Here is a 12,933-nt window from a genome sequence, read left to right as displayed (position 1 = left end):
TTTTTTTTGGGAGAGCCTAAAGCTCATGTTGTTGGAAACTTGAAACACAACATTGTTGCATACTTTCTGTCATAACTTTTTGATGTAGAATGCTTGAGGTATTAAGCTTCGGCTTGTTTTGTACGCCTTGCTTGGTTGGACATGATAGAATGCACGAATTGTTGGGGTTTAGAATGCATTGAGATAATGATTTCCAGATTGTTCTGTACACTTCGCTTGGTGGTAAATGATGAAATGCATGAATTGCTTGAGATTTAACAGGTTGGATTGTGGTAGGTGCAAGGTACATGCTGCCAATTTTTACAGGATCACAAAATTGTTTGCCCCATTGTCTCTACATTTTTTTTTTATCACAAGGCCTTCCTTATGTGATCTGATTTTTCTTTCACAACACCCTAACACATACACTCTCTTCAAATATTGCAAGGGCTGGGATGATTTTCCTTGATAGCATGACCTTTCTTTTTACTTTTCAAGATTGACACATGATATTGCTTGTGCATGGTGCTTGTTAACAGCTTGGGGTCTCATCTAAGTGGCTTTGCTTGGTATGGTTGCTGCTAAGAGGCTTAGTTTTGTAAAGAAAAGTTTGCTGGTCAATTTTTTTGTTTCTTTTGTTTTTGGGTTTAAAAAAAAAACATGATTTGCAAAACAGAAGAAGATAACAGCAAGGAAAGAATACTAAAGGCTTTGTTATTTCTCCAAAATACTCCATTCTCATTGCAAATATCATCTTACACCTTGGCATGCCATAATGATGGTGCATTCTACAAAGTTGTGAAAGCATATGGTGAAAACACAAAAGGAGTTCATCTTTGAAATAAATTTGAAAATCCAAAAACAAAATGATAGATGCAAAAGCAACTCAGCAGTAGCAAAGCTTTGAGCCATTTTTCATTGATAAATACTCCTATCAAATTAAGCCCCCAAGTATGAAAGGGCCAAGGAGTGTGCATGACTTGTAATAGCATGAAAGCTTATGGCTTAGATTGGCATGTATTTGGCGTGTGTTGTAGTAGGCTGCCATGCTCTACAGAGATATTTAACAAAGCCACAGCTGCTGCTTTACAGCATGCAGATCATAACCCAACTAATCAAAGAGTGATTTGTAGCTCATAACCCATTGCACTTTCTTCAACGTATGTGAGGTTGTGAGAGGTTACGGCAGTTGTCTCTTGATAATCTTGCTGATCAAATGAAGCCCCCGAGTGGCATTCTTCCAGCATGTCCAATGGGAATACTTCGCTGTTGGAACCATCCTCCCATCCATCAGCAAGTGGCCATGGGGTGTTATAGCCAACGAATTTTGAATATTTATGCCAGCAGGCTTTCTCCATGTTTTTGCAAGGCTTCCAAATTATCTCCGATGGCTTTGGGTCATTCTTACACGGGTGACACAATGCATCGTCATCGAGCAAGTTACCAAAGCATGTAATGACAGCAGCCATCTCCTTCCCCCTTCGTTTTGGCAAGGGGTCTTCGTCAAAAGCTTGCTTCCTAGAGGGCAGCTCAAGGGTTCCGTCATGTATTTCGGCGTGCAAGATCCTCCTCAAAGTTTGACAAGCAGTGGTTGGATGACCCACAAACTGATGATAACAGCAGTACCTAGGATCATACTTTTCCTTTCTGGTAGGGACTTTGTAGGGCCTGAAGGGTTTTATTGCACCGTCGGCAAGCATAGTATCAAGAATGACATGGAATTCTTCATCTTTGCACGGTAATGGCGGATACGTCTCCTTATCTTTTCTTTTGCGTGAATTATAGTCACTAGATGATTTGTCATCCTCATCTAATGTCTGGTGTGCTTCTTCCCTTCACTCTTCCAAGCGTCATGCCCAGTTAGTTTGACCGACATGCTTGTTTTTCTTACTGCTTCCAGCAGCCAAGAAAATTGGTTGATGCCAATATTCTCTATATAAACTCTGTAATCTGCCATGATGTTGCTGATACAAATATCAACAAGTGCTTCTTCATCATTCTCATCATAGCAGTCCAGAGCCAGGTCCCTGAATCGGCATACGAAGTCCACAAATTCCTCCCCATGCTTTTGGCAGGTGTTGATGAGTTGAGTCATAGTGACTTTTTCCTCATGTTGAAAGTATTTTTTTACAGAACCTGCTTGCCAAATCTTCCCGAGAAAAAACAGAGTTTGGTGCTAATGTTGTGTACCATGTCTAAGCACGATCGGTAAGGCTTTTTGAAAATTCTCGAAGTCGGAGATTATAATCACTAGCATGTGGTCCCAAAGCATCCGTGAAACGGTTGACGTTCTCTGTCGGGCTTCATTTCCTTCCTTTGAAAAGGACGAAGCTTGGTGCGTCATAGCCTTTAGGATACGGCTGCTGGAGTAAGCTTGATGGATACGGCGGCTGAGGCACATACTTCCAATCCTCTTGGCTTCGACTTAGTTCCTTCTCCAGCATAGCGATGACATCTTCGTGAGTGACAAAAGATGGCCCCTTTTGTTTAGAACCCTTTCCGACAACGGCAAACTCCTCTTGAGGTGGTCTTACGTTTTCTTCGCTTGGAATGGAGATTGAGCCTTTTAGCTCTTTGATTGTGTCCACCATCTTCCTTTGGGTTTTGCTCATAGCATGGATGGCTGGAACAAGGTCTATGAGGGTGAAGACTCCCTCACTTGCATGTTCTTCTTCTCTATGTGAGGCATTTTTCCTTGACAACGAGTCACCATGGTCCAACTTTCCTGGGAAACATGGTATTGCTTCTGGTCTTCTTCCTTGGAGGCATTGGTGAAGATAACGGCCTGATCCCCAGCAGAGTCACCAACACATACACTCTCCTCTACCATGGTTTCTGAGTGATCTTTGCGACACTATGGCTGGATTTTTAGGAAGTTTTAACAAAATACTCTATGCCCATGGATATTGGTGTGTGATTTGTGTTTATGGTACAGCTCTGTAGTTGTTTGCTAGCTTTATCACTTTGTGTTATCGCCTTGCTCTATAGTTGTTTGTTAGCTTTATCGCTTTGTGTGAGCCATTATATGTTGCTTGTAAGGTACACCAACTTGCTCGTAAGCTACAGCTTGGCCAAGGTGCTCCTTGATTCTTTGGGACCTGAATTAAGTCTTATGATAGTGATTCACTGATTTCATTGTTTATTCCTATATTTTTGTCTACAACTTTTTAATCAAAGCCCTTTCAGTTTCTCTGGTCATTGGTCTTTTGCCAAGTGAAAAAGAAGTATCAGGGTCTTGATTGCTTCTATTTCTAATTCCATAGGTACCAGAGAAGTGTCAGGGTCTTGATTGCTACTAGTTCTAATTCCATGGGCACTCCCAATTGAGGAAAAAAAAAAAAAGTATGTTGCTGATGTTCATTGCACATGAGGAGTAATTTGGTTTGATAATATGCTTTGTTTGTTTAAGTTGAGTTATTTAGTTCCTCAAACGATATGTTATTTTATACTTCGAGGAATACCTTCTATGGCGGTTATTAGTTTTTTTGTTCTTCTGAAATATTTAATTTCTGTTATTTATAATTTACATGAGCTATCCAAACATTGAAATTTTCAATTCCGTCATTTACAAAATTCGACATACATAAATCCAAACACTGAAATATTCAATTGCCAGAAATTGAAATGACGGAAATCTAAATTCCGTCATTTTAAAATTCTATGTAATTTGCAATTCCTTCATCCAAACGGAGCATTAGACTTTTTGCCGGACAACACAAACATGTTCCCTCCATGTTTTTCTGAAGTTATCTCTTGTTTCTTTAATCTATTCCAGCTAAGCACACCAATTTATTTTATATATATATATATATTCAGCTTTTACTTAGAGCCAACACCCCTCGAAGCCATTCTTTTCAGCTTTAAAATTTTTATTTTCAGTTTATTCTTTTGCTTAATTTTTTGTCTTTGGTTTTTTTAACTGTTTGCTGAAAAACTATGTAAGAGAGTTGAATTTTGCACAGATTTAAATATCTGGGGAATCTTGCATAAATTCATTTACTCATGTTTATTCTTTTGTCTTCCTCATTTAATATTGTTATGCAAGAGAGTGAATTTAACAAGATATCATTTCTATGTCCTCCTGTTTGCGTTGCTATTTATTATACAGGATATCAATTTATTTTCTTTCCTCAGTTTCTTCTCTGTCCTCTTCTTTGTTTTTTATTTGCTTAATCGTTTGCTTTATCACATAACCATTAGGAAAATGTCTTCATTCTCATCTTGACAATAATAACTAATGTTAACACAAGTATTATCTAAACAATTAATATATCCTAAAATTATCAGTTGCAAAATAATGCATACATTGTATGAAATCTTTCTTCTGAACAAAAGCAATGTAGAGATTTTCTTAATTTGATTTTGCTTTTTCCATTTGCCTTCATTTGGAATGGATGAAGATGTACAAGATTGCATCATTGTTCATAGTGAATTGTATTATTTTATTATGCAGAATATTGTTTCAAATGCATGTTCACCCTTAAATCCATATTATCTTTGTGGTTTTCATTAAATTACTACATTTCTTTGGGCACTTCTCTGTCTCTGTGATTCTTATTTTCATTGTCAAGTAAACATTTTATGTATGATTATCTTGGTAGTGACCTATTGTTTCTTCGTTTAGCATTTTGAACTATTTGAAAATTTTAACTATGTTTATATGAAGATGCTGATACTTCCTTTCAATCATGTGACATATCAATAATAGTCTTTAATTTTCTGAGATTGATTCAATAGCAGCAAAGGAAGATTGATGTAACAATTAGCAGGGAGTTGCTATAGGATTCTATGCAATGAAGTGTTTCCACTACTTCAACAACAAAATAAATGAGGTGGGAACGAAGATTGCTGCATAATTGAAAGAACAGAGGAAATCTGATTATTCAGGAGCTGAATATGGTCATTAAGTCTTCATGCTCAACAAAATCACCCCACTCTGTAAACCGGAATTTGTATGAAGCTAGGTTTCAAATATGTTAATGAGATATGAGTACATGCTGTTTTGTGTAGTATCCTGGTATTTGTAGGTATTTTTAGTGGCGATTTTATATGGTTAATTTTACTTAAAAATACAGGAATGGGTCGACTGTGTAGCAAATGGAGATGCTAGCATGTTGAAAATAAAAATAGATGCGACAGAAAAATAGATGCAAAACCAAATGTTGATATATGCACTGTAGTAGAACATTTGCTTTACAATGGTCCGAAAATGCTTTTTTTTTTTTCTTTAAAAAAAAAAAAGCTATAAAAGCACCACATTAAGAATTATAAACAAAACTAAAGGATTCTTAATGTACTTTATTGCACTTAAGTGAAACATAGAAAATGCCTCCACTTTATTTGACATAGTATTTGTGAGGAGACTTAAATTAATATATATATATAAAAATTACTTTTCTGCATTATCACGCAATTATAGTCCTCCTATTTTACACTGTTAAAGCCTCTTTAGGCCCAAAATTGTGTTTATCATAGTGTTAAGGTAGCACACAATTGCATATAGTCCTCCTATTTTACATTGTTAAAGCCTCTTTAGACCCAAAATTGTGTGTTATCGTAGTGTTAAGGTAGCAAATCATGAAATTGGTCCTTTAATCCTCTAGCAATTTCTTATTAATTGTTTTATTGTCAAACGTGGCTTCTTATATACGAAAGGATTTTCCTCAAATACCACATATTTCCCAAACCCGTCTTCTTCAAGTCAACTATGCTAAAACATTGCAATCAGTTCCTAGAATCACACTCCCAAATTTTATTTCCCCTACCAAAACAAAAATTATCAAATTCAAATCCCCAGTCCCATTAACCGTATAAGAACGAATTTGAATTAAAACCCTGTAGTAAAAGAACGAACATATCTTTAAACAGAGTTACCCAAATAGCAGCATATCATCTTTACAAAAACGGAGCTATCCTAAACCCTGTAACAAAAGAACCAGCATATCCAAATACTGATTTTCAGGGTTTACCAACTAATTTTTAATAACCAAACAGAAAACCTTATCAAAAGCAATCATATAGTATTTTAATAACTAAAGTGTTTAACCTGATTTCATCAAAATAATAACACAATCAAATCAACATGTCAATAACTTTGGAATTTTATCTCAATAGATTCAATTGCCTCTCACCTCTCTGACGTATAAGCAATCACTAAAGCAAAGAAGCGAAGATAACTTTTAGGTTAATGTTTCTTCATTTTGATTTATTGACTTTTTTTTCCTTTTGTGTTGCCTCAAAATTCCTTCACAAAATTCGACTTGGCTATATTACTACGTGTTTTCTGCTCTCTTTCCTTCTGTTTTTTTTCCCCCCTCAGGCTTCCGTGAAATTTTGATTGTTTAAGGAGATCTTGGGTACGAAATCCAAATACGAGAAGCGGTCATTCGGCCAAATTGTTTAACAATTCTTCGCTTTAAAGGTATAATTCATGATTGCCGTTCTATTCCTTATACTCTCACTATTTTTTTGGTACTGATTTCTTTATTTTTGTAATGTTTGTTTGTTAAATTCATCTAATCTATGGTTCCCGAGCTAAATAATTTGGTTGGGTTGCTTCTGTAGTTAGTTGCATGGTTGAGCCGGCTGTAATTTTGATACAATATTATCAATCTAATATATATGTTCCCTTTTCAATTTTTCATCGTTACTTAACTAAGCGAAATATCGAGCTAAACATATGGTACTGATGAAATTTGTGATGATTGAGATTTTGGTTCTCTCGGAAAATAATTTTGAAAATTAACAGCACAAAGAATCAAAAGAGAACATTGCACGATATATATCTCCTCAGAAGGAGATGTATTGATGCTATAAAATGAAATTGGTCTTAGTACGGAAGACATTGGATATATGCAAAACAAGAGTTTGATGCTAATTTATATGAAGGCAGAAAACATCTCAATCCATCCATCCACGGCTTTTAGACTATCCCTTCTTTTTGTGAGAAAGTGAAGAAGAGGAGTGATAAGAGAAGCGTGAGAAAGAAGCAAACGGCGGTGAGGAGCACCTTCCAGCCACAGAGGAGGCCTCTGGAGTTAATATTGCCGTCGGTCTTGGCTGCTGCAATTGTATGACCATCCTGTTGCTCTTCTTCTTTGTCTAGAAAACACAGAAAACAAATTAGAGGAAACTTGTTTTTGAAATGAATATGGACTAACCTGTGAACAATGAATAGTGGAGTAAAATGATCAAATGCGTCAATAAACAAGACACCTGTGGTACCTTCTTCATCAGAGTCCCCAAGGATCTTATTGAACCAAATCGGATCTTTTATTGGAACACTTCTGCGCGAGAGCAAGTATACTCCTGGCTTATATTCATCCGAATCTCCACTCGTGGCACATGCAGCATAATACGGATCAATGGTTTTGTGTTGGGCACTCGTCATATTATTATGACTCTCTTCTTGCAGCGGCTGCAAAAGCTGGATGCCGAACTCCTTTACCTGAAGCCAAGGTTCCATAATTACGGAAACAAGCACTTCATCGCCACCATCTAAGTGAACCTCCTCCTCCAACTTCCAATGGCTTAACCATATCATGTCTTCTCCTTCAGCAGGAATGCCGCAGTGTGAAGGGGCATATATCCACTTCAGACCCTTGCTCTTATTTCTGACTCTAGTAATCAATGGCCCAGGTAAAGCCCAAGGAGAATCATTGGCCTGTTTTGTATAGACAGCAAAGACCTTCAAGCCTCCGATTCTGTGATTAGGAAGTAAAGGCACAACAAAAGATATTGATGACTTTGTACTTTTGTGGCTGAACTGGCCTGGAACCTCATTCCCAGCAAAAAATGTGCTGAATATACCACGTTCGTACAGTCCCTACATTTATATATATGCCATGGACATCAGAATATTATTAGTCAACTTTTCCTATAATTAATCGTATGAGAGAGAGAGAGAGAGAGAGAGAGAGAGAGAACCTGGACGGGACAACGATCATCATCAATTTGTGACTGGTATGGTTTTCGAATCCGAATGGGTGCCATGGATTCCAATTTGCACAAGCCCAAAAGGTTGATAATTTCTACATCAACTCTTCCAATGGGCTCTAGCTTGTAGTTATTCTCCCATTCAACTAGGTTGTCATTGTAAAAGCACTTGGTACCGTGTTTTCGGAATTGACCGGATTGATATGCTATTTTCTTCAATAATACACAACATTCCACATTCAGGTTGCCTACTCTTGGTAACCCCACAAGGGATTTGAGCCTCCTACATTCCCAAAAAGAGAGTTCACTCAGCCCCCTTAAACCTTGGATGCAATTTGGTAGGCTACGAATTGGATTGTTCCCCAGATTTAGTCTTTGCAAAGAGGATAGATTATTAAAATCCCTAGGGAAGGAATCATCTGAAAGACTGCAATCCTGGAGACTTAAGTATACTAAAGAGCATGGCAAGGAACTCAAGATACGTGAACTTCTTCCTGGCCAGAGTTCATCACCTATCGGAATTTCATCTGTCTCAAGCACTCTCAGAGATTCCATGTTCCTCAACATCTCAAGTGATAACTCATTAAGATTTGTGCAACCAGATACAATAAGTGTTTCAAGTAATTTCAGCATGAGGATGTTCTTAGGAAGCATCTTAAGATTTTTGCAGTCCCTCAAACTCAAGTAAACAAGTCTCTCTAGGTTTCCAATGGATTCGTTGACCTCAACCAGGCTTTCACAATCTAAGAGAATCAATTTCTCCAGACTGGGGCAACATGAGAAGTCAGTAGCATTAGTAAGGCTATCACAATGGCGGAGATCAAGGATCTTCAATAACGGCAGACACTGATAAAAAAAAAAAAAATATACGTAAAAAAACAATGTGAAGTAGTTAATATAGATATATAATTTGTTATCAGACTAAAATCCTAATGTAAAGGGAAAGGAATTGAAAAATGTAGAGTTACGTACTTTTGTTCCTTGACAGACTTGTCTCAAGTTGCTGTATTGCATTTCAAGAACAATTAGGCTCCCCAAAGGAAAATCAGAGGGTATAGAATCCAAAGGAAATTTAACCCAACACAGCCATCTTAATTCAGTACAAAATTCTGCATAACATCCGTCAAGTTGTACATGACTAAGATGAAGTAGTTTTAGTTCACGCATCCTTCCAAATGCATTGGTTTCCAAGACTTTCTCATTTGAGTATATGGGACTGTTTGTAGGGTGCATATGCATGTCCAGGGCAAGACCTTCAATTGTTCCTGTACCCTATAGAATAAAAGTGGAAAACATTTAATATTACAAGAAGACAAATATATATGCTTACATATAACACATGTTTCTTACATTCTTTTCTGTCAGGATTTTGAAGGAATCCTTAAGGCGCCATACTCTACTGCGTTTCCAAGGCTCCTTTGACTCTAGACGAACAATTTCTCTTCCCATTCCACGAATCAAGTCATGCATTTGGACCTTGTCACAACTATCGATTGTCACCAAACATCTATCAATGAGATTTTGAATGGCAATATTTGTAAAGAACTCACATCCGTCTAGTATTTTAACAATGTAATCTTTGTCCTTTCCAATAAGGAAACAAGAAATATGGAGGAATACGTTTTGGTCATTATCATCTTGCAAAGAGTCGTAGCTTACTCTTAGCTTATTTATTATTTCACCATTTGGAATAGCTTCTAACTTCTCGAATGCACTTTTCCATACATCTATGCTTACCCCCAACAAAGATGAACCTAAAACTTTAAGTGCTAATGGAAGACCTTGACAATGATCCACTATTTTTTTCGAATATTCTATGTGATCTTCAACTGGATGGTTCTGGCCAAAAGCGTGCCAACTAAAGAGCTCCAATGATTCGTTTTGATCCAAAGATTCAACTGCATGTACCTCAGTAACTAGATGAGTCTTTAATCTTGCACGCCTAGTTGTTATGATGATTTTACTTCCTGGACAAAAGTGATCTTTCATCCGAAGTAGTGCATCTAATTGGTCCTCATGATCCACATCATCGAGAACAAGGAGAACCCGTTTAGAACTTATGGCATCTTCAATCTCAGTTACTCCTTGACTAACACTGTGTATTTTCACTTTTCTCCCATTCAAAATATCATAAAGAAGTTGTGTTTGTATTTGAACTAAGCCATTGGGTTGCTGTGAAATTTCTTTGATGTTTTCAAGGAAGCTGCTGCCTTTGAATCTTCGAAAGTTTGAATTATAAACATACTTTGCTATGGTTGTCTTCCCTATTCCACTTATCCCATAAATTACAAGTATGCCAACATCGGTTGATCCTTGCTGCAACCATAAGTTGATATTTTCCACTCGAGATTGCATTCCAATCATGTTGGGGGCAACACTTAAGGGTGTGCGACTTAGTTTGTCTCCAATAACCTTAATTATTTTCTCGATAAACTTGGACTCATACCTAAAACAGTTGCAGTCAAAATGAAAGAGAATTCAAACATGTGTGATTCTCATATAATTGAATTATAAAATTCCATGGTAATTTCTAAGATCAGAAAGTTCTAAGGTGTAAGAGATGTGTGCATGAAAGAAAGAAATTTAATTAATCGTACAGAATCTATCAAATTTAACCGGTAGTATGTGGACGTTGTGAATGGGATCAACTGACTGGGTGTAAAAGCTAACTGAAGATCAATCTGGGTCTAGATGATGCGGTTGAATTAAGCGTCTGAAGTTAAAACTCAACGAAACATAAATAGAAACCATTTAAAATCGAGATCACTTATATTAAAAATGGAGGATATTTAAAACAATTAATTTCAGAAAAGCGAAAACTCCCTTTGATCAATAAAACATCTTAGTAATCAATATAAAAAAAAGGTTGAGAGAGCTAGGGATTGATTTACCCATCAGCAGAATCTTCGATTAAAAAAAAAAAAAAAAAAACTGTTTTAGCTATTTCAAAAGTATTTTAATGCGTCAAAGAAAACTAACGGAGTACGTAGGAATGAATTACCCATCAGCTTGATTTTGCAAGACCATGCCTGCAAGACAAGCAACCTCTGCAAGTGCCTCCCTCCATGCCGTCACCTTCTGCAGCGGTTGAGTTTTTTGGTGCCTAGCAAATGCCTTTGCAAGACTTCCTGTCTGCTTCCTCACATGGGATGGATCCACATCGTAGAAGACAGGCAAAATGACATGGTCAGCTGAAATCCTCTTGCGTTCAAGGATCATCAAAAGCTCGTCAAGGCACCATGGGGATGACGCGTAGTCTTTCGAGAAAACAATAACAGAAGTTCGTGACTGTTTGATTGCTTTCTGCAGTTCGGTCTTGATATCTTCTCCTCTCTCAAGTTCATCGTTGTCTCGGAAAGTGCGGAATCCTGCGTTGACAAACGCCCTACAGAGGTGGTCAGTGAAATTCTTGCGAGTGTCTTCTCCTCTGAAACTCAGAAACACGTGATAACGAGAATATCGAGAATTAGAGGAGGTTTGCTGAGCTGCTCTCACAAGTGCCATGAGTGTGGTGAACAAACAAACTGTCTGAGTGGGAAATAATTAGGTTATGGGGTTTCTACTTCCTTCCTGGATGTTGTAAACAAGCAGCCTGTGAAATGAAAGGATGATGTATCCATCGACTTAAAAGCAATTATTTTTAGTCTAGCAAATATGAAATCAAGATGTCTTTTTAAGGTAGCTAATTGGTGACAGTACTGACAAGTTGTAGTCCTTTATTGTTAAAAAAGAAATTAATAATAATAATAAATTTCAATGGGAATATGGCTTTCGGCGAAAACAAAAAGGCAGAAGAGAAATTAACAAAAGCAATTAGTACAAGTAGTTGGAGATGCATTACATATAAAAAGACATGATGACATGTGTTATAAACATGTGGTGGAGCCCTCAAGCCGATGGTTTTAGACTTGAGGGGCAAGTTTTTGGATTTTGGGAGAAAACGAAGACTTTGTGGTGTGTAGGTGGCTCGATGTAAGATATGATATGTAAATCTAATAATAGAAATAATATGTATTCTGTAATGTGTTAGTTAGGTGACTTGATATAATATGTATTCACTCTCTTTCTTTGTTTTCAATGACTTAAAAGATTCTGTCTTTTATGAAGAAATGGTCATTTCAAAACTGTCAATATAATTTGGTGTCTCTGAGCATGAGTGAAGTCTACATTCAACAATGGTGTTTAAGATTCACAAAATTACAACCTTTAGTCCGTAAGGTTTTTTCTTTCTATCAATTTTGGCCCCTAAACAATAATATATAGCCATTTAAAAAAAAAATTCGGGGGTGATTCCGGTTCTTTAAATTCTAATGATCAAAGTTAGATTATCATACAAGGAACAATCCACTGGAAAAAAAAAAAAAAAAATGGAAACTTGATGCAACATTGCAAATTCGTCTTGTGGGTTCTTACTATTCAAACCAAAATTCAGCTTCAGTTAATATGATGGTTATGACAGAGAGATGCGGTGTGGGTGTTGGGGTCCGCACGAGCACAATTTTTAACTTGGGTGCAAATTAAACACAAATACAATCAGAAACCGACAAATTCCAATTGGAATAATTTTGAAATTAAAAATGACGTCATAAAGTTGTATGTATTCTTTAATTTCTTACTAGATGATATTATGTTAAGTCAGATTATATCTCTTTCATTTTCCCTTCTGCTATAGTTCTAAGTGCCAGTTTGGCATTGCTTATTTAGGATGATAAGTAATTTTTAAAAAATTTTGAGAAGCCCAGCCCGTTTGGTAAACTATGAGAAAATCATTTATTGTTAAAAATTGCTGTGAGAGAAAGCTATAAGGGAAAGCAGCTAATGAGGTGCTTTCATTTTCTGATTATGCAGGAATCAGTTTTGAAGAGGCCTTGGGTTTAATGATTATGCGGCAATCATTTTCTGATTATGAGGGAATCAGTACCAACAACACTTTTAACAAAAAGTTTACCAAACGCCAAACTACTTTCTCTCACAGTTGATTTCTCTCACAACAAATCTGACAGCGATTATTTTCATAGC

The 12,933-nt window shown here is 36.7% G+C and overlaps 1 protein-coding gene across 1 annotated transcript; it reads right to left on the bottom strand.

The window, feature by feature from the left end:
• Nucleotides 1-6,901: 6,901 nt before the first annotated feature.
• Nucleotides 6,902-11,418, bottom strand: LOC117618200 (disease resistance protein RUN1-like). The gene is made up of 6 exons (XM_034347804.1): nt 10,916-11,418; nt 9,245-10,360; nt 9,168-9,186; nt 7,906-8,760; nt 7,204-7,804; nt 6,902-7,080 (listed from the first exon to the last, which is right to left on the bottom strand). Exons 1-6 carry the CDS (start codon nt 11,416-11,418, stop codon nt 6,902-6,904), a joined length of 3,273 nt encoding a protein of 1,090 aa, XP_034203695.1.
• Between the last annotated feature and the right edge of the window lie 1,515 nt (nt 11,419-12,933).

The sequence above is a fragment of the Prunus dulcis genome, chromosome 2 (genome assembly GCF_902201215.1).
Source record: "Prunus dulcis chromosome 2, ALMONDv2, whole genome shotgun sequence".
NCBI lineage: Eukaryota > Viridiplantae > Streptophyta > Magnoliopsida > Rosales > Rosaceae > Prunus > Prunus dulcis.
The sequence above is the reverse complement of the archived record's forward strand: the minus strand, read 5'-3'. Positions and strand labels throughout refer to the sequence as shown.